Below are 20,179 nucleotides of genomic sequence, written 5' to 3' on the forward strand. Positions count from 1 at the left end.
TGTACCATTCAGTCTTCCTGTCCTTAACAGAAATAAGTAATATATTCACACAATTGATCCGGGAAACCCTGGACTGCAAAGTATGAGATTCATTAACATGCTTGTTTGATTGATTCAAGCAGCTAAACCAACTGTAAAGATTGGTAATTACAAACGAATGATGAACTGTTCTTCACTTCTTACTCTATCAAGGAAGAAAATGAAGGACAGGTATACAATCTCACAAGACAAACTTGAGGGGTATAGGACTATGAACAAGTTGATTACGAACCCTAAACCTGATCTTGGAGAACTATCGAACCAGAAATTCTCGTGTATTATCAGGACTCGCTAGAAGATCAAACGGTTTGTTCCCTAATGTATCTTTCAGGATTGTAATCTGGCCTTCTTTGAAGAGTACTTCCTCATCAAGGGTCTCTATCTTCTTCTTCAACAGATTAACCTCCGAGTTCAACAGCATATTCTTCTCATTGTACTTTTTCACCTCCTCCCACATCATATCTCTCTCTTCTGAAATTTTAGGCAGTATCCCTCGTGTAACTGTTAATTCCTTTGTAGATTCTTGGAGGTCACCTTGAAGCTTGTTTATGTTATCATCCTTCTTGAGCATCTGTTATCAATGCATAAGGAAAAAAAAAAAAGTAGTTAACTTACAGAAAGCAAGACTGGCACAATTGAGAAATAAGCAGAGGAATGCTAGTTTCTTTACAGGTCAACTGATGCAAGAACTTTTAATTTGTTAAGAACATTACTTCAATTAGCCGATCGATGGAAGTAACTTCAATAGCCAAAAGAAAATTGACTTCAATGTAATGTTAGTGGAAATAGACCCAGACAAATAATATGCTTATTGCAACAGTATGCAGAATATTCCATTCAAACAATGATGACAATGTACTTTCTTATGGACAGTCTTCTCTGCCTCAATTTTCCTTGCAGAGCCCTCAAATCAACTATAACTCATGGGGTTGATATACTATGTGAAGTAAATCTACCGGAAAATGAAAATCGTTATCATTATTTCTTAAAGCCTATCGTGCTCACTCATATACAAAGCTCCAGATTCATTCACATTATGAACTATATGTCTGACCCAAACACAGGCTGTAACATTGAACATAAAAATACTAGTGATATGATGGGTTACCAGTAGTTCAACGTCTTTCAACTTGTGGGTGAGACAGGAAAGGTTGTCCATTGCATTTTGAACTTCACATCTAAGGATGTCATTTCCTCTTACAGCTGCAGCTAGTTCAGCTTGCAACTGCTCAACTTCCAGCTCTTTAGAATGTATCTTCTCTCTTAGTAAACTTGTAAGTATAGTTTCTGATTGAAGCTTATATCTCATATCGTCCTACACGTATAAGCAAAAGTAGTCAATGACAGTTTATGTAGTAAGGGACTCATTCAAAATATTATGGAACAAAGATTTCATATTCAGTGATCTATGTCTGAGAGCACCAGAGCATATTACCTCTGGGATTTGATCATTTGAATGTCCTGATTCGTCAGCATCCATGCACTTAGATTGATATTTTGATGCGGCCAGACTGGACTTTTCATGGAACAAAGCAGACATTGTCTGCAAACTTCTGGTTAAGCTTTCAGTTCCACGCTTTAACCCCTGCACTTTCATTTCAGATTCAACAAAAAATTGTGCATCCAAACCCTGCTTGACTTCTTGGAGATGGCCTGCTTTTCTTTTGACAAATTCCAGAAAATCTGAACACAACTGGGAGCTCTCATTTAGGAGTGATAGCCCTTTATTTTGCAAGCAGCCGACCCGCGCCCACATCTCCTTATCTAGCTTGAAAGTTAAAGCACCACTGTCTTTCCCATTGCCCCTCAAACGGTCTAACAAGTGTATATTCTCATGCCTAAGAGAATCAACTTCAAGCCTTTGAGAGTCCAACTCTCTCCTTAAACCCAGTTCTACTCCTGTCAACCTCATTTGCTCCATCTGCAATTTCGAAACATGCTTATCAAACCTCTCCGATGATTGATTTTTCCCGAACTCCTCACTAAAACCTTCACGCAACCCATCAATTGTCTTCTCTTGTTCTCTGCAGGTTCTTAATAATCTTGTAATGGATTTATGCAAATCCTTGCACTCCTTATCCCTCTCTTCAAAATTCTTACGGAGACAAACACGATCTTCCTCTGATGCTCTGTACTTCTCTTGCAATTCCGAGAGATTTTCTTGTAGGCCTTGATTCTCCTCTCTCATTTCCTCCATCCTAGTAGTGAGCCCCTTAAGCTGTTGCTCTGCATTTGTTATGAAACTTCTACTCTCAGTTTCCCTCACATTAAAAGAAGAAACTTCTCTCTGAAGTGAGACATTTTGCTCTGCAAGCTCTCTAACTCGTTCACGAAGCCTCTGCTCTTCCGACTGATATTTGTCCAGCTTGAGTGACCAGTCAGTTGACCTTCGATCTAGTTCTGTCTCCAATGCTGACTGTAACTCATTCTTCTCCTTCTCTAGTCTTCTGGTTCGAGACTCAAGTTCTGCGTTTGCCAGTCTCAATTCTTTCTTGGCAGAGGCCCTCTCAGCAATTCGTAATTGAAGGAGGTTTGAAACCTCAAGTGCAAAGCTGATTCTCTGCTCTGTTAGGTTTCTAATTGTTTGAATCAGTGATGGCACATTGTACCCACTATCTCTAAGAAAGCTTTCCTGCTCAAGTTCTTCAGACAGAAGCATGACCTTCTCCTCAGCTTCCTCCAGTCTTCTTTGTAATTCCACATCCAGGTCCTCTCCAGTCTCATCAGAGTTTAAACCATTACACTTCTCTCCATAGAACTGTTTCTGCAAGCTCGAGTAATCATCCCCATGATACTTACTAATTATGTCATAAGGTTCGTCCAAAGGGTAAGTTTTCTGGCTTACCAGGTCCGGTCTACCATATATATCCTCAATGGTGAGTGGGATGTCATGGTCAAATTCCTTTGCATGTGATGGCTGCATGACATGAGACTGTGAGAGCCTCTCCACAACATTCTTTGCAAGTCTCCTGGGAGATTCATGCCCAAATCCATTTTCGACCCAATCTTTGGATGATAGACGATAACGAGAACTTTTGGCCTCTCTAAATGAATGAGCCCTGGGTGAACTGGGGGCTGTAATCTGAACTCGCGGAGGGCGCCATCCACCACCGTTTCCAATCCCATTGAAGTTTCTATGGGAAGAATTGTTCTCTTGTCTGCCCCTTTCCTCCTGCTCTCCGTCTATATAGCGGTCCAAAACTTTGGATGAGACATTACTAGAGCAAGTAGAAGAGCTCCCTGACGAACCATGCTGTATTCTAGGAGAACCAGCAGAACCAGGTCGTTCTAATCCGTGTGTGTTTTGAACAGCTGGAACTTCTAACTCTTTAGCCTGATGCCTCTCAGGGGTAAAAGTCCGACAACTGGAACATATCAAAAGCCCATTATAATTAGCACCTCAAAGATACAATTCCACATAAACAGGACTTGACATAATGTACTGAAATTCTAGTCAACAAGTTCATGTTCTTAACAATATATTGATGCAAAAGTCTCACCAAGATGATTGGCCACATTGTCGATGAGGAATACTACTTGTACTACTACAAGGAGATCTACTCTGATATCTCGAAGAAGAAAATTCTGCTTGCACCGGCTCACTTACAAGGAAGGCTGCTGATGATAATGACCGGCTCCTTCTAAGGCCTGGACTCTCACTGGAATTCTTGATATCAGAGACCTGCTTTCGAGATTTAGAAAAGAATCCTTTAGGGCTTTGAAACCTATTATCAGCAATGTCACCAACTTGACTTCCATTTTCTGATGGGTTTTCCCAGTATACTTGCTTGTCAGTTGATGGAGGGGATTTGTTGTTTCCATTGCTAGAAGCAGAAGATCTGAAAAAGAAGAGCTTCTTCATGTGTGTATCTTCGGCAGAAATTGCTAACTGCAGCACATTAAAGTTCTGTACCAGATGGGATCTCTCAGAACCTATAATAATTCAGAAACACAAAACACAAGAGTACCATTAACACTGGTGGGGAGTGGTACAAGAGAAAAGGGCAAATGACTCATAATGAAAATGCTCAACTCAGATGTCCTATAAGATGCTTACTGGGAGACAAGATTAGTTTCATATAGCAAAATGGGCATCACCATCATGAGAGAAACATGAACTTTAACAACAACGGCTGAAATAAGTACAACACACACCTGGATTAACGCAAAGAAAGTGAAAGACTTTGATTATTTTATTTTCACAAACCTTTAAAAAGAAACTGAACAAAAAACACAATACAATTCACTATAGGCGGCACTTCGTACCCTTTTTCCCCAAAACAAGATTCCGAAACTGAAAGTAGATAAACAATGAGAAAAGCCTTAATCCAAGGAGGAATTTCTTTACGTAAACCATGATTAATCACGTAAAACCTTACTTCAAGTAACCAGAAACAACTCTAGAGCCTTATGCATCAACATCTCTACCATTCTACCCCAGAAACTAGCTCTCTAATTAAAAATGGAAAACATAAGAAAACAAAAAATAGCAATTTTTATACAGGAGGTCACGTGAGCAGAAATTACAATATCAATAAAGATTTCAGCAACGTTCATAATCTCAAAGTATTTAACAAAACATGTGTCAGTCAGCAGATCTGATGAATCAACCTCACTCTGAGCCTGTCAAGCTGAGAGCCAAGCTGGCAGGGAAAATACCATATTAGCCCCCTTCACCTTCACTACCCTCTAAAACCCTAAGCCCCAATTCTTTCCCACACAGGGAGAGGTAACTGCAAGCCTGAAAATTAAAAAACTAACTAGTCTTGTATACAATCTGACACCAAAAGGATCAGATTCTTCGACGAAACCGAGGCATTTCATCATCATCATCCAAATTCATAAACAAACAAATTGAAGTCTAAAGAAAACCAGATCCGGATATCTAAATCACTCATATACAATCAATTAAATCAACATTTCCAGAAAATTGAAACATAAAAAAATAGTTTCGACACTATTTTGCACACGATTTCTGCAACCTAGACCTCGAAAAATCAAGAAATTCTTCAGTTCAACAAATTCAACTACTGATCAACTGCCAAGGAAACTTAAAGATACTCACACTTGCAGCGATTTCAGCCAAGAATTGCAGAAAAATCACCAGCCAAGTCTCGTAAAAATTTCTTTACGAGAGAAATTTCGATCTCAATCAGTCAATCTGCTCAGATTTCTGAGCAGAAAAAGGAAAACGAAGAAAGGTTCTCGGAGATTCCTTTTTTTTTTTTTCCAAACGGTCAAGAAAAATAAACCAGCAGAAGGAAGCGAATAAATTCAACAGGAAAAGGAATTCAAAATTCGAAAAATCAAAAATGAAAAATCTGTGCAATTATGGAAGAATCTTGGAGTTACTTACTTGGATACACAGTCTACTGCTCGAAAATTCAAAATTCAAAAACAAGAAGAAGAAGAAGAAAATAATAATGAGGGAGGATTTTTTCCAACTGGGGAATCCGGATTCTAAGGGAAACGGAATTTTTAAAAAGATGCGAGAGGGAGAGAGAGATTGAGTCTTACCAAACGACGTCAGAGGCCGGCGTTTCGACCGTTAGAGTCCAAGGCCAGTTGGATTCCGCGAGGCAGACGAAGCAGTACGTGTGAGTGAGACTGATAGAGAGAGAGAGAGAGAGAGAGAGAGAGAGAGTCAATTTATGGATTATCGGGGACTTTTATTATTATTGTTATTGTGTTTATTAATTAAAAATGTTTTTGTACGCGCGCTTGGTTTGAGTATTTCATGGGGGCAAAATGGTCCGAAAGAGAAACTTTTGAAAAAATTTGTCGCCTGCGGAAAGAGCGGGGGGAGGAGCGGTCTGAAAAGGCGGCAATCGGGTGTAATTGGTTCCACTTTGTAAAGAGAGAGGCTGGGCAATGGTGTGGTGACACGTTGCAAAATGAGGATGTGCTTCGTTTAAGCTTAGCTAATGACATTAAAATCTGATGTAACCTAACCACACAATGTGTGACGACATAGCACGTCAGAGTCGGATTGTTTAACATGGTACAACAACATAATGTGTCACAGTGGGAGTGGTTAACAAGGCAAGACTTTTACGGTAATTAAAATTTTGGTGAGAATCAGGGGCGGAGCCATAATTTTTTTTCATGTAAGGCAAGACAATGGCAGGAGGGGAAGAGAGGAAAATTAGAGGGAAGTTATAGATTCTGGAGGCAATTATGAAGATTTTGCCCTGGTTTTGCCATGTTTTTGCCCAATTTCTGTCATTTTCACATACCTTGCTTACACCAAATCAGTGTAAACTCAAAAATCCAGTCTAGACAAGTGCCTAATCTAGGCTCTATGTGAATCCGCCCCTGGTGAGAATCATACTTCAAGCAAGCATGGAAAGCGTGTTACTTTAAGAAAAAAAAAACAATTAGATAATGGTGTAGCAAATAAAATAGGAGAGATTTTTTTATCTTTACACGCTAAAAATATTTTGTGATTCAGCGTCTTAAATGTAAAATATCTCAAAAATATTTTCTAGTTTGTAACGTTACTCAATGTTAATTAAAGAATGTCTATTCTAATATTCATTAAAGAATGTCTATTCTAATGTCTTCCGACACCAAAACTAAAGTGGGATCGAAAGGGCCATAAGGATAAACTATATTTAGTACATATGTAACTGATGACTTCAAAATCAAGTCATGTTGTTGTACGAAAAGGAGCCTAAGCCAAAGGGTGTGACATTAACAAAAGTAATTGCCTTTTTAATCAAGAGATAACAAAGAAGAAGCCGTTGTATCATTTTTCTTTTTGGCGGGACCTCATCATCCCCAAAATCTCTGGCGTGTAGGTACCTTCCTTTATTTAAGTCATCCTAGACACCATGATTCAATTGGATCATTCTAGCTTTCTTCGCATTACCACTTGTGTCCATAATGATGATTGAGGTAAAAAGATAGTTTAGACAAGGATCATTTTTAGTTTTGGTGTGAAGTCATCAAATGGATTTGACCTTGTTAGCTTTTTTCAATTCCCTCCACATTGCTTGATGATTATACCTCCTAATTCCTATTTGGGTTTTTATTTGCTTTTCAAACTATCAAGTTGATCTAGAAGTCCAACTTTAATGGATGTTCATTGGCAGTCTCCGAGCCAGTAATCCCGAAGCGTTGTGATTGTTACGAGCTAATTTTAATCATTATTCGAAAAAATCTATTATAATTACGATAAACATTATTTTCTTAGATTCACCGTATCACAATTAATTTCCAGACAAATGTAAGATAATTACTAAACCTTCGGTTTAATTTTTCTTTACCAACTAGTATTTAGGCGTTTAGCCTAGTAATACAATATTTCTTTCCGCCAAGACATCGATAGAAGTCCCAAGCTTAAAATTCATCCTGGTCAAAAGAAGAAAAGATGTCACCCTCCTTTATGGAAGTTTTTGTTGCTACTAGGCCCAGTGAGTGTTTTTTTTTGGGTAGATGGGGGCCAAAAGGCCCAAAAAAACAACTACAGATCAAGAATTACAGTAACCAAGATGCTCACAAATCATCAAGCAAAACATTGATAACTTGCGGAAAATGTTGCTCCATGAAATGTACTCCAAGATCAGCACCAACACCATATTTAGAAAGCAAATCAGCAACCAAGTTTATTTCCCGATAAACATGTCGACCAGTAGTGAGTTGGATACTTGGGCCGCTTTATTTCTTGATCCTTCAATATTTAGTTGGGCTGGGTCTCATTTAAAATCCTTCTACCAGTTGGGCCTGTGATTCGTAAGCTTTGACTTTTCGAGAAACTACATAAACGACGCCGAAACGAATTACCAACAAAACTACTATCTTCTTCTCCGGTGTTCCTTTGTCCTCTTCTTCTCAACTCCCACACTGCTCTCTCTCTCTCTATCCCTTTCTCCGATGGAGATGGACTCCCTCCCCAACGGCACCTCCGCCTCCCCGAGCCCAGGCCCAAGCCCAAGCCCAAGCCCAGCCACCGCACCCCCGCCGTCCTTGAAGCTCGGCCACCTCTCCGACTCCTTGAAGCTCGAGCACCAGTTCCTCCGAGTCCCCTTCGAGCACTACAAGAAGACGATCCGCGCCAACCACCGCGTCGCCGAGAAGGAGATGTCCGCCGTCATCAACGGCGTCAACGAAGCCGCCGACCGCGACGACATGCTCTGCGACGACGCCGTCAGTCACCTCAATTCCCTCGTCTCCAGGCTCCAAGGCCTCAAACGAAAGGTAGGTAAACGAATCACAATTCAAAGAATTAGAGTGATCTGCAGTATTGAATCGTCGAAATTCGAGCTAATAATTTTGAATGTTTGGCGTAATAAGTAGTTATTCCTAATTGAATTGAGAAATTGTGATTCGGATTTTGTGTGATGATGGATATAATTGCTTGGTGAAGCTGGAAGAGGGGAGCAAGAGTGAGCACTTACAGGCGCAGAGGTGCCGGGCGAGGCTGGATCATTTAGAATCGGCAGATGTGGAGAATTTGTCAGAATGGAACAATGTGCGCTTGAACAGGATCCTTGTGGACTATATGTTGAGGATGTCTTATTATGATACTGCGGTGAAGCTGGCCGAAAGCCAAAATATTCAGGTAGTTTTGCTGTCTGGTCTCGGATTAGCTGGCATTGTATAATATTATGGTTCTTTATGCTATGGTTTCGGTCTTGTTCTTTCCGGTATTTGTAACTCATGCCTAGCCTATTAGAAAAGAAAAAGAGTAAAATTATAGCTTGGCCAAAAGGTTTTGTAATTCGCAAAGTTAAATAAGTGAAGAAACCAGCATATAGATTGAAACAGGTTGAGTCTCATTCCTGAAGTATAAGAGTTAAAAGAGTGAAGACAAGTAGAAATAAGTAATGGATAATGGCTTCCAGTTTCTCTCCTTGGAAGACTGCCAGGGTTCATTGGCGTATTTGAATCTCTTTGCTTTTAAGCGTAATGCTGATTCTTCTCTTATTTTCAAACTGCGACATGATTAGTGTTTCTTATGTTCCAGGATCTTGTTGATATCGATGTATTTCAAGAAGCCAGAAAGGTTATTGAAGCTCTCCAGAATAAGGAGGTAGGCCCTGCCCTAGCCTGGTGCGCTGAGAACAAGTCAAGGTTAAAGAAATCCAAGGTATGCATTCTCTTTTTCTTCTGTGTACGTTGGTGGGGAGACCTTGCTATAATTGGGGAGGTTAGATGAGTTTTCTTTGTACAATTATTTGTTGTATTGCTTGTTTTTGAATTACAAAATGAATACTCTCTATATAAGCTAAATCTGGCTATTCTTTCGTGGCATCTCTCCTGCTGCTTGGCTCATCTTAAATTTGACTTGCTATTATTCTCACAATATGGGGTACATGTTTTAGTTATGCATATCTCTTGCACGTTTCCTACATACTTGGACTACATAATAGGAGATCAAAGTAAATGGAAAAATGACTTTCATGAATGCTTAATCATTCTTGTCCTATATGGTTGCCAAAGGTCCACCATAGTGATGGCTGAACTGCTTTCCACAGTATCTTGACTCTACCTGATTTCTGATAATTGCTCATGAAATTATATTTGATATGATTGCATGTCTAGATTGAGGCTTGCTGGCGCAAAGAAAGTCATGATGTCTTTCCTTTTCGGAGGGGGCAGTGGGTGGTTTACTTCTGCTAGTTAGATTATTGCAATTGTGTATATTTAAGCCAGATAAAATGGCATATCTATTCTCTTACTCTGTACTTGGACTCCATTTTGTGAGTTGTTGCTTTGAACTGCTTTTATCAAACAAGACACATGGGGTTTAGTTACTACTTAGATACTTATCCTAATTTTATTGTGCTAAAATTTGGCTATTTGTCTGATACTGCATCTTTTATTGATGGCAGAGCAAATTGGAGTTTCAGCTAAGACTTCAAGAGTTTATAGAGTTGGTACGAGCTGAAAATAACTTACGAGCTATCACATATGCCCAGAAATACCTTGCACCATGGGGAACTACCTATATGAAAGAATTGCAGCGGGTCGTTGTAACAGTAGCTTATAAGAGTACTACTGAATGTGGTACATACAAGGTGATTCTTTTCTCTAGTTCAGGAAGCTCCTTTTCTTTTTGGACTAGTTTGATGCATTTTTCTTCTTCTTTTCTGATATGGTGGAAAGCATTATCAGTTTTTACTAGTCTGGAATTAGTTGTGTTGCTTTGTTTTATTGGAATGGACTTGCAGATGTAAAGATAAAGATATGACTCGAATGCGAAAGTAGTAAACTAAGTACTTTTGGGACTATGGTCTCTCTAATCGTTTTAGTTGTTTATCTCCTAAGATATGTGATTGATTTTCTCTTTGGCTGGTTATGCTATCCAGGTTTTATTTGAACCAAAACAATGGGATTACCTGGTTGACCAATTCAAACAGGAATTCTGCAAGTTGTATGGCATGACACTTGAGCCTCTGCTGAATATTTATCTGCAAGCAGGACTTTCTGCTCTGAAAACTCCGTATCCATTTACTGATATTTATCTGATTTCTATATTATTGTCCTCATATGCATTTAATCAGTGGGATAGAATGCCTGCAGGATTATCCAATTAGAATGGTGAAACAGCAAATGCATTGGGCGCATTATGTGATTGAAATGGAGAACAATTTTAGGATTACTGACAACAATTTATTGTGGTTGTCAAGTACATGTATTGAGGGGATGTTTACACAATGCGTGATGTAAATCGTTTTCATGTCATTATAGTTTTACTTCCCATTAGGGGTTGTAAGTTATAATCCTTACTGTCATAAAAGTGGCTTCTTCCTTTGGCATTTGGTCACGTCTGATTCACCTTTATGCACATGTGGTTATTGCATTAGAGCTGCATCTTGTATCCAGATCTGTTGTTTTGCCTTGATCTATTCCAGATATTGTTATGAAGATGATTGCACCAAGGAGGATCCACTGTCACAGGAAGGTTTCCGTAAGCTAGCCCTGCCATTACCTTATTCTAAGCAGCATCACTCAAAGCTTGTTTGCTACATAACTAAGGAACTGATGGACACGGAAAATCCACCACAAGTTCTGCCAAACGGCCGTGTCTACAGCACTAAGGTTCCCACATTTGTGCCGGTAATAATTAGATGATTAGTCATTTGAGTGTTCGAATCTTAACTTAAGTTTATGTTTGGGCAGGCCCTGGAAGAAATGGCCAAGAAGAATGATGGGAAAATTACTTGTCCAAGGACAGGTGAGGTCTGCAACTACACAGATCTGGTGAAGGCATATATATCATGAATCTACATATTTATTCAAGTTCTGTGATTCTGCGATGTATCAGCCTGTGCTCTATGTACATAAATCCTTTCCTTTCGATTAAAGTGCCACAAATTCTGGTATAAGAAATTTCCCTGTACTGTTATTCTCATGATGCCTCAACTTGGTGTTACTCTTGGGAACTTGAAACATGTATATAAGCAAGTTACTCTTTACAATTTTATTTCCAATTAATTTCATAATTTGTACCAAAACATGTTCTACATATATTAAATTTATTTGATAGAACTCCAAGTAGCGTTTCTACTTTCTACCAGTAGTCTGGGATGATTGTGATGATGGTGCAATAAATTACTATGGGGAAAAAAGATTCGAAAATAATCCTATGATTGCATGAACTCTCCCATCTCTCTCTTTTGTACAGAGAATCAAAGAAACAAAATATTCAGGAATTGATTGATTCAACAACATTGAGAGGCATCCAACGACAGTACCAGAAATTTATGTAGCAAATTAGGAGCCACCTGAAATTTAACATAAACATTCATTCCTGAATTCATGGGCAACAAGGTGTAAACTTCTTCTCCTTCTTCGTCCTCAAGGTGTAAACTCCTGGACTTGATCATTGACGTCGTTGGTGGTTGTGAAAACAAATGCTGGGATGGCCTACATGTCCTTCGTTTGGTTCAGAATTGGACCACAGAAGTATTTCATTGTCCTCTATATACTTGTCTTTCCAGTTGGGTTATCCTACTGTAAAGATTGATCTTTTGTACATAGAAATTTGAGATCTCAAATTTGGGTTCAAACATTTTATGTTACATTATTTGCAAATTTCCAGAATTTCACTTGGTAACCAAGTCTTAGTTATGGATAATTCCCAAGTAGATGTAGTTGTGGAGAACGGGAAGGAGAAAGCTACAAGGTTAGTTTCTTTTAGCTTGTACAGTAGAGATGATGATGATCTGCAGTATCTGTATGTTGGTAGAAATAGTGGTGGCTGATTTTGTTTCAGTGAGAAATCTTTTGTGCATACTAGGTGTTCGAAACAATGCCAATTGGAGCAATCTTCGAACTCCATTAATGTTTTAACTGTTGAATTCTGTGATCATCAGTTGATAGGCTCAATGGTATGTTTGTTTGTGTTGTCCAGAAATACAGATTCGAGTAAGAGATGGCCGACGATGAAGGAGATTACAGATCCTAAGGGGTCTTTCTTTCCCAAGTGGAGAATGATATTTATAGTGTCATGTCTGTTTGCTGTACTATTGGATCCTTTGTTCCTCTACATTCCTATGATCAATGATGATGCCAAGTGCATGAGTTTGGATAGAAACTTGAAGATAGCAGCTCCTGTCTTCCGAATGGTCACAGATGTCTTTTACATACTGAATATTATTCTTCAAGTTTATAAATCCAAGAAATGGTTAGCTTTCATCAATGCATTTTGGTCAGGAAGTTGCTCATCTGTATTATCGAACTTGAGGAGTATCTCACCAAGCATAGCTAAGACGATGTGGAAGTCATACATACTAATCGATGTTTTCGCTGTTCTTCCCCTTCCACAGGTAAGAGAAGGCCCTATCTGCAGTTGATTGTTTTCTCCGATCTCTCTATTTGTCAACATGTAATGCAATAGGATTTAAATTCCTGCTGACGATAGGAGTTTTACTATAACATTAGGAGATTTCTATCCATATGTAATTATGTAGTGACAGCAAATTATCACTAGGTTGTCTAAAGAAGTAAAAAGAAATGTGATATAATAATATAATATTCTAATTTGGACGGGTTCTTAACTAATTTCTTACATGATATGTAATTAGACTTATAATCACTGAAAAATGTATGCAGGTAGTAATTCTCATCTTCTTTTCAAAAATGAGGGGCGTGAGATCTTTGAATACAAGGAAGCTTCTGAGCTTTCTTGTTTTGGTGCAATATGTTCCACGGGTCCTTCGCATCTACCTATCGTGCAAGGAACCTAAAAAGTCTTCCAAAGAAGAGATTGCAACATGGGTCAAGGGTGTACTCAACTTCTTTATGTACATACTTGCCAGTCATGTAAGTGTCAATCTCTCATGCTTTATTTGAACTTCGTTTGCTGTTATTATATGTTGATGAACCACTGACTTGGTTGGATTTCTTGGTAAAGGTTTAGGGTCTTAAATAACCGAATCTCTTAATGAATGGAAAACAGAGACATGTTGCAAAATGATCATCATGACAACAATGGAAATAGTAGTATAACTCATCCCAGACCTGCCAAAATTTAATGCCAATCAATTAGTAGTACATGTTGAAGCTTTGATTGCACGAGAACCTATTGATATTATTTGATTTCCAGGACCCTTACGTGAAGTTACATTTTTCTGTATTGTTCAGAAGTCTGATCCAACTAACTTGTTGGTCCTTTAGGTACTTGGAGCCTGTTGATACTTTTTTGCTGTTGAAAGACTCACAAATTGTTGGCAACATGCCTGTCAAAATGAAAATGGATGTGTTCCTAGTACTTTTGACTGTCACGATCACAATTCATTGAGAAATACAACATTACTGAATGACTTATGCCCAGTAGATCCACCAAATGGAAAGCTGTACCTCTCTTCCAACCAATTTAGTGGTTTGATTTCCGATGCTTTTGCAAACATGAGATCACTTCAAAATTTGTACCTCTCTTCCAACCAATTTAGTGGTTTGATTCCCGATGCTTTTAGAAACATGGGCTCACTTGAAAATTTGTACCTCTCTTCCAACCAATTTAGTGGTTTGATTTCGAATGCTTTCGCAAACATGAGCTCACTTGCAAGTCTTGACCTCTCTTCCAACCAATTTAGTGGTTTGATTTCGAATGCTTTCGCAAACATGAGATCACTTGAAAATTTGTACCTCTCTTCCAACCAATTAAGTGGTTTGATTCCCGATGCTTTCGCAAACATGAGCTCACTTGCAAGTCTTGACCTCTTTTCCAACCAATTAAGTGGTTTGACTCCCGATGCTTTCAGAAACATGGGCTCACTTGAATATCTATACCTCTCTTCCAACCAATTAAGTGGTTTGACTCCCGATGCTTTCAGAAACATGAGCTCACTTGCAGAGCTTGACCTCTCTTCCAACCAATTAAGTGGTTTGATTCCCAATGCTTTCGCAAACATGAGCTCACTTTCATATCTTGACCTCTCTTCCAACCAATTAAGTGGTTTGATTCACTGGTGTCTTTCTTGATGTCCTTCAGTCTGGTATTCTGGGTTCAACAGATTATCCAAAAAAGTTGACGAACTGTTTCTGGTGGGGCCTGCGAAATCTTAGGTCTGTACTAATGATCAAATTTGTTCTTATTAAATTTAGTTTACTCTAAATTTGTATCTGAAAGAAGATATTTATCCATTTCATTTTGCAGTTCTCTTGGTTCAGATCTCCAGACCAGTACCAATACATGGGAAAACCTCTTTGCGACTCTAATTTCTATTATCGGCTTGCTACTTTTTCTACTTATTGGAAATTTGCAGGTTGGTAAAAGTCTATATGCATAAATTCTTCAAGCTTAAAGCTGAGACTCTGTATATTTTGTTCTTCGCATTTGAGTAGCATTTATTTATGCTTAGGAAAGACCATCACTTGTTCACAGCTCAATTGATAAACTAGGAAGACTTTGATCTCTGTGAAAATTCATGATCTGTTGTGCAGCATATCATAGAGCCTGACCATACATTCCTGTAGGCCTGGCATTTAAACCCGTGACCCGCACGCTAAAAACCCGCACAAACCCGCCCGTTTATTAATCCGGGCTAAACAAAACCCGCAAGCAAAAAACCCGCAAATTAACGGGTTTTGCGGGCTAAACCCGTTGGAACCCATTAGAACCCGTTAACTCAAAATCCTTCCCAAAAACCCATTTCCCATTACCCATACGGGTTCCCTTTTTTTTTTTTTTTTTTTTTTTTTTTTTTTTCAACCAGGGCATTTTTATAATTTTTCTTATTCCCCATGAGGATCCGACAGTTGGATCTTCGTATAATTGTGAAAAGACGATTCAAAAGGAGATCCGTGAGGATTCGACCGTTGGATCGTCGTATAATTTTGTGAGGATGATTCTAAAGGCGATCTGGGACGATCTAACCGTTGGATCTTCGTATAATTGTGCAAAGATGATTCAAAAGGCGATCCGTGAGGATCCGACCGTTGGATCGTCATATAATTTTGTGAGGATGATTCTAAGGGCGATCCAGGACGATCCAACCGTTGGATCTTCGTATAATTTTGAGAGGATGAACCTAAGGGCGATTTGTGAGGATCTGACCGTTGGATCATCGTATAAATCGGTAAAGATGATCATCTAGGTGATCCGTGAGGATCTGACCGTTGGATCGTCGTATAATTTTGAGAGGATGAAACTAAGGGCGATCCATGAGGATCTGACCGTTGGATCATCGTATAAATCAATAAAGATGATCCTCTAGGTGATCCAACCGTTGGATCTTCGTATAATTTTGAGAGGATGAACCTAAGGGCGATCTGTGAGGATCCGACCGTTGGATCATCATATAAATCGGTAAAGATGATCCTCTAGGTGATCTGTGAGGGTCCGACCGTTGGATCGTCGTATAATTGTGATTTGTGAATTATTTTTTGTCAAAAAAGGAAAGGAAAAAAAATCTAAAAAGATAGAAAATAAAAAATTTCAAAATAGAAAACCAAAAAAGTTCATATAGAGAAAATGGCAAATGCATAAGTCTTAATTGGTTTTAGTTGCTTTGATAAAAAGTTAAATTTTTTTTTTTTTTTAAATGTTTACGGGTCTTAACAGGTTTTAAAGGGTTCCAACGGAAAACCCGCAAACCCGCCGGATTTGGCCCGCGAAACCCGTTAAGCTAACGGGTTCTTACCGGGTCGGCCCGTTAAGAACCCGGCCCGTACCCGCACGTTGCCAGGCCTACATTCCTGGCCCCCTTGTATGTTTAGTATATTTGATGAAAATATATGACGGCATATTCCATCTGTACGTGTTTCAATTACAATCAAATGTATGCTGAATTCTTGGTTATGATATGCCTGATGGTCAACATATGAAACCCCTGTTGATTTCGTAAGTATTTTTTGATGGGATTAGATTCATGCTCGGTAACATCAATCTCAGTTTTTATAGTTGATCGAAACATTAATTTCCACTCAACATATGATATGGGATGTAGACATTGAAAGCCCTGTGAATTCTTGAAAAATGTAATGATTGTAGATCCCATTTACATTTTTGTATTAATCGATCATCAACTGAATCTCTACTTCTTGTGGAATAGATGTATATGCAGACGGATGCTGCAATATTACTATATTAGAGTCGAACAGACACAAGAGGAAAGTCAAAAGGGCAGTGGAAAAGAAGGGTCGAGAGTTAGACTTGTGGTTATTGAAAAATGGCATCCCTAGTAGAAGAAAAAATGAGATGATGGAAAGGGTACAGCAAGAGCTTGCCGAAAGGAGAAATGTTGATGTGGAAAACATTCTCTCTATTCTTCCCGAGGAACTTCAGAGCTATATCAAAAATTTGTTGCCATTGGCTCGGCTAAAGAAAGTAAAGTAGCCGGAAGACAAATTGGTTTTAAAACCATGATCACTTTGATAACATGTCCATATTTCAGCATGTTCCATCCTAGTAGAACTTCAAAGTTATATGTATCATCAATATGAGTATCTGTTAATAACCAGTTTTCTCAAATTCACAGGTACCACTGCTTCAAACTATGGATGAAGAAGTATTGAAAGAAATCAGTGAGTATCTTGAACCCAAAAAATTTGAGATTACTGGGCGGGAATATCTTTCTAGAGATGGGGAACCACTTGAAAAGATGATATTCATAGTTGAGGGATATCTTGGCGTTGAAAGAAGAAATGTTGCCGGTCGTGACCTTTTATACCCGGGAGACTGCTTCTATGGAGCAGAACTTCTGGAGTGGGTATCAGTATCAAATACCTCTTTTCCCTCCACATTACCCTTATGTAAGATCAAAAGTGGACTCATCACAAGTTATCCTAGAGTAACTAGGAAACCATCAAATACATTAAATCGTATACAACATGGATTTGGAAAAGAATCAACCTAGATATCTAATGTGATAGTGTATTTATCATTGGATTAGGAATCCATTGTTTGGACTACAAGAAAGTCCTAAACTGTGATGCATTAGGATTCTTAGATACAATACTTGATCCTTAAGGAAAACCTTTATGGGAGGATTCTTAGGACTAGTACTTGTATAAATAAGAGGTTAGGGTCCCTGTTATCACCACCGGTTTACAAGCATTGTGTTCTGCCCATTCAGAAGCTAAAGTTGGTGAATAGCAGAAGACTTCAACCTCGTCTTCATCCTTGTCTTTGCAGCTGCAGCAATGGCTTCTACTTATGACGTCAATGGTAAGTTTAAAGTCAATAAAGAACATGTAATTGTGTGAGCTTGTTTGTAATCTAGTTTTACAATTGGTATCAGAGCTTAGGCTCACATTGTTCTTCAAAATATTTTGAAACAAAAACGTTTTAGGTTTTCAAACAAAAAAAAAAAAAAAAAATTTTGCTTTGCAATAAAACGGCCACGTTTTGGCCATCTTCAGAAAACCCTTTTGGCTCAAAAGCAACATGTGCTGATCCGAGGCCCAGACCCGACCCCAAAAACTTACTTCAGAAACTAAAAGAAAGTGACCGTTATTACAACGGTCACATGAAGCAGGGGATGGTTCTGGGTATTCAGAATCGGAGACGCGCGAGATGAATTCATCTTGTAGGGATTCAAGACCCCTGTGTTGCTCGATTAAGATGCCAACAAGGATTTTTTGCTGCCTTCTGTTACTAAACTCATGCTTCCGCGAAAGTTTTGCAGCAAAATTGGGAAAATTGCAAAGATCAGGTTTTTACAGAAAAATTTAGTTTCGATTCAATTTTGTTTTGTTAATTGATGAGCACAAGAACCCTAGAAGCATTCCCGGCGTGCGCATAGGCTAGAGTAAATGGTGACCGGATGAAATTTAAATTTCTTGGATGTTTTTGTGTTCTTATGAAATCGACATTGTGTTTGCATATCTGTGTTGTTTGTGTTTGTGATTGATATGCATGTTTCAGATAAATTCTTGAGTTTTGTATCTGTATTTTTGGTATAACAATGTATGCAGAAATCTCCCAAAATTCCTTGGCATTGTTAAAATTTTACAGGTACAAAGAGCTTAGTTTCTTATAAAGATCATTGATCCGGATAGAAAACAAGTTTTCAAGCTCGTTTTGGTTTGTGTTTTCTGTAGGTTTGAATGAACATATTGCACAAAGCACTCTTCATTAATTCTTGCAGAAGGACTTGAGTTAACAAACCTGAAAATTGTATCTTGTGTTTTAAAATTATGCATATAATTTTGCTTCCAAAGAAGTAGTACAGTATGATTTTAGAATGCAAATAGCAATATGCATAACTGTTGTTTTCAAATATGGATACTTAGAATACAAATTTCTGTCTAAAGATGTGATTTGTTTTCTTTGGATAACTTGTTTTCAACAGATATGGCTTATTGATTTGGAACCTTCAGAATATTATGTCTTCTGCTTAAAAGTGTGGCATGATATTAATTTTAGATAAAAGGGCTATTGGTTGAAATATGGTATTGCTTGTGTTTTTGTTTTCTGGTTGCATTGTTTTGGTTTTGATATTGCTTGAAGTTACAGAAAACATAAAACATAATTTTTTAAGAACTTTACAGATGGAAAACTCACAAAACTTTATTTTGTTTTTGCTCTTTAGGAATCCCTACTGTGACCTTGAACACCATTCAGCTCCTAACTGGCTATAACTACAAAAAGTGGAGAAACCAAGTAGATTTTTACCTAGCCATGAACCAGAACATGAACCTTTGCTTAACCGAGGATGAACCTGAGATACTTACTAGTGAGAGCACTGATGAAGAGAAGAAACATTATAAGGAGTGGCATAAGGCTAATAAGATGGCAAAGAATGTTATAAGGACTACCATGTCAGACACAGTTAGAGGTAGCATAGAGGAACCTGATCTTGCCATGGATTTTCTGTATGCCATTCATGACATGTATAGGGAGAGTGACAAGGCCGAGGCAGCTAGGCTGGCAAAAGAGTTTAATGACCTTAAGTACACTGGAACTGGAAAAGTGAGAGAGCATATCATGAAGCTTATTGAGATTAATGCTCAGCTAAGGGACCTCAACATGGGGGTCACTGATGATTATGTAGTGCATACTGCACTGCATTCCTTGCCTAATAGTTTCAGCCAACTCAGGACCAGCTACAATGCTCAGAAGGAAAAGTGGAGCCTTAAGGAGCTGATTGCCATTTGTGTAGATGAGGAGGACAGGATTAGAAAGGAAAGGGAGCCGAACACCTCAGTGAACCTTGTTGAAAAACCTAAGAAGAAATACCAGAACCAGTCTAAACTCAAGCCTACCAAAACTATCACCAAAGGGTCTACCTCGGGAGCAGCTAAAGCCAACAAACCATTTAGGTTCAAGTGCTATTTCTGTAAGAAGATAGGGCACATGAAGAAAGACTGCACAGGCTTTAAGAATTGGTTGATCAAAAAGGGTAATTTTTCTAACTCACTGTTCTCTTTAGAAATTAATTTAGTTAATGTTGAACCGACAACTTGGTGGATTGATTCAGGAAGCCCCTTACATATTACTAATTCTCTGCAGGGATTCATAAGGAAGAGAGTCCCAAGAAGTGATGAAGTGAACCTGTGTGTAGGCAATGGCACGAGAGTGGCAGTCAAAGCTATAGGAACCTTAAAATTAGATCTTGGTTTAGGAAAGTTGTTAGTTTTGGATAATGTTTATTATGTACCTTCCATGAGAAGGAATTTAGTTTCAGTTTCTCTTTTGGTTAAATCTGGATGTAGACTTCTTATTGACAATAATGGAATTATTATT

The 20,179-nt window shown here is 38.5% G+C and overlaps 3 protein-coding genes across 6 annotated transcripts; 2 read left to right on the forward strand and 1 right to left on the reverse strand.

The window, feature by feature from the left end:
• Nucleotides 1-23: 23 nt before the first annotated feature.
• LOC133717770 (golgin IMH1-like) lies at nucleotides 24-5,693 on the reverse strand. Of its 4 annotated transcripts, XM_062144496.1 has the most exons (6): nucleotides 5,557-5,614; nucleotides 4,097-4,194; nucleotides 3,540-3,972; nucleotides 1,475-3,404; nucleotides 1,148-1,354; nucleotides 24-610 (listed from the first exon to the last, which is right to left on the reverse strand). In XM_062144496.1, exons 2-6 carry the CDS (start codon nucleotides 4,116-4,118, stop codon nucleotides 293-295), a joined length of 2,910 nt encoding a protein of 969 aa, XP_062000480.1. In that variant the 5' UTR covers nucleotides 4,119-4,194; nucleotides 5,557-5,614; the 3' UTR covers nucleotides 24-292. The 4 variants fall into 4 exon arrangements, with proteins under 4 accessions (XP_062000480.1, XP_062000482.1, XP_062000481.1 ...); XM_062144498.1 differs by lacking the exon at nucleotides 4,097-4,194 and having other exon boundaries at nucleotides 5,557-5,693; XM_062144497.1 differs by lacking the exons at nucleotides 4,097-4,194; nucleotides 5,557-5,614 and adding an exon at nucleotides 5,396-5,525.
• A 2,137-nt stretch (nucleotides 5,694-7,830) lies between these two features.
• On the forward strand, nucleotides 7,831-11,541 carry LOC133717434 (protein MAEA homolog). Its single transcript, XM_062144155.1, has 7 exons — nucleotides 7,831-8,238; nucleotides 8,408-8,602; nucleotides 9,008-9,130; nucleotides 9,876-10,061; nucleotides 10,353-10,486; nucleotides 10,899-11,085; nucleotides 11,167-11,541. Exons 1-7 carry the CDS (start codon nucleotides 7,915-7,917, stop codon nucleotides 11,266-11,268), a joined length of 1,251 nt encoding a protein of 416 aa, XP_062000139.1. The 5' UTR covers nucleotides 7,831-7,914; the 3' UTR covers nucleotides 11,269-11,541.
• Nucleotides 11,542-11,896: 355 nt separating this feature from the next.
• Nucleotides 11,897-13,840, forward strand: LOC133717847 (cyclic nucleotide-gated ion channel 1-like). Its single transcript, XM_062144594.1, has 4 exons — nucleotides 11,897-12,172; nucleotides 12,401-12,815; nucleotides 13,102-13,311; nucleotides 13,666-13,840. Exons 1-4 carry the CDS (start codon nucleotides 12,063-12,065, stop codon nucleotides 13,681-13,683), a joined length of 753 nt encoding a protein of 250 aa, XP_062000578.1. The 5' UTR covers nucleotides 11,897-12,062; the 3' UTR covers nucleotides 13,684-13,840.
• The last annotated feature ends 6,339 nt before the right edge of the window (nucleotides 13,841-20,179 follow it).

Source organism: Rosa rugosa, chromosome 6 (assembly GCF_958449725.1).
Source record: "Rosa rugosa chromosome 6, drRosRugo1.1, whole genome shotgun sequence".
Taxonomy (NCBI): domain Eukaryota; kingdom Viridiplantae; phylum Streptophyta; class Magnoliopsida; order Rosales; family Rosaceae; genus Rosa; species Rosa rugosa.

What these genes read in the sequence shown, in the direction of transcription:
- LOC133717770 (XM_062144496.1), bottom strand. Translation starts at nt 4,118, where the DNA reads ATGAAACTAATCTTGTCTCCCA. An exon ending in GAAACTAATCTTGTCTCCCA is followed by an intron (nt 3,973 to 4,096) that starts GTAAGCATCTTA and finishes GAATTATTATAG; the next exon opens with GTTCTGAGAGATCCCATCTG. An exon ending in CAATGTGGCCAATCATCTTG is followed by an intron (nt 3,405 to 3,539) that starts GTGAGACTTTTG and finishes GATATGTTCCAG; the next exon opens with TTGTCGGACTTTTACCCCTG.
- LOC133717847 (XM_062144594.1), top strand. Translation starts at nt 12,063, where the DNA reads ATGTTACATTATTTGCAAATTTCCAGAATTTCACTTGGTAACCAAGTC. An exon ending in GGGAAGGAGAAAGCTACAAG is followed by an intron (nt 12,173 to 12,400) that starts GTTAGTTTCTTT and finishes TGTGTTGTCCAG; the next exon opens with AAATACAGATTCGAGTAAGA. An exon ending in CTGTTCTTCCCCTTCCACAG is followed by an intron (nt 12,816 to 13,101) that starts GTAAGAGAAGGC and finishes AAATGTATGCAG; the next exon opens with GTAGTAATTCTCATCTTCTT.
- LOC133717434 (XM_062144155.1), top strand. Translation starts at nt 7,915, where the DNA reads ATGGAGATGGACTCCCTCCCCAACGGCACCTCCGCCTCCCCGAGCCCA. An exon ending in TCCAAGGCCTCAAACGAAAG is followed by an intron (nt 8,239 to 8,407) that starts GTAGGTAAACGA and finishes TGCTTGGTGAAG; the next exon opens with CTGGAAGAGGGGAGCAAGAG. An exon ending in CCGAAAGCCAAAATATTCAG is followed by an intron (nt 8,603 to 9,007) that starts GTAGTTTTGCTG and finishes CTTATGTTCCAG; the next exon opens with GATCTTGTTGATATCGATGT.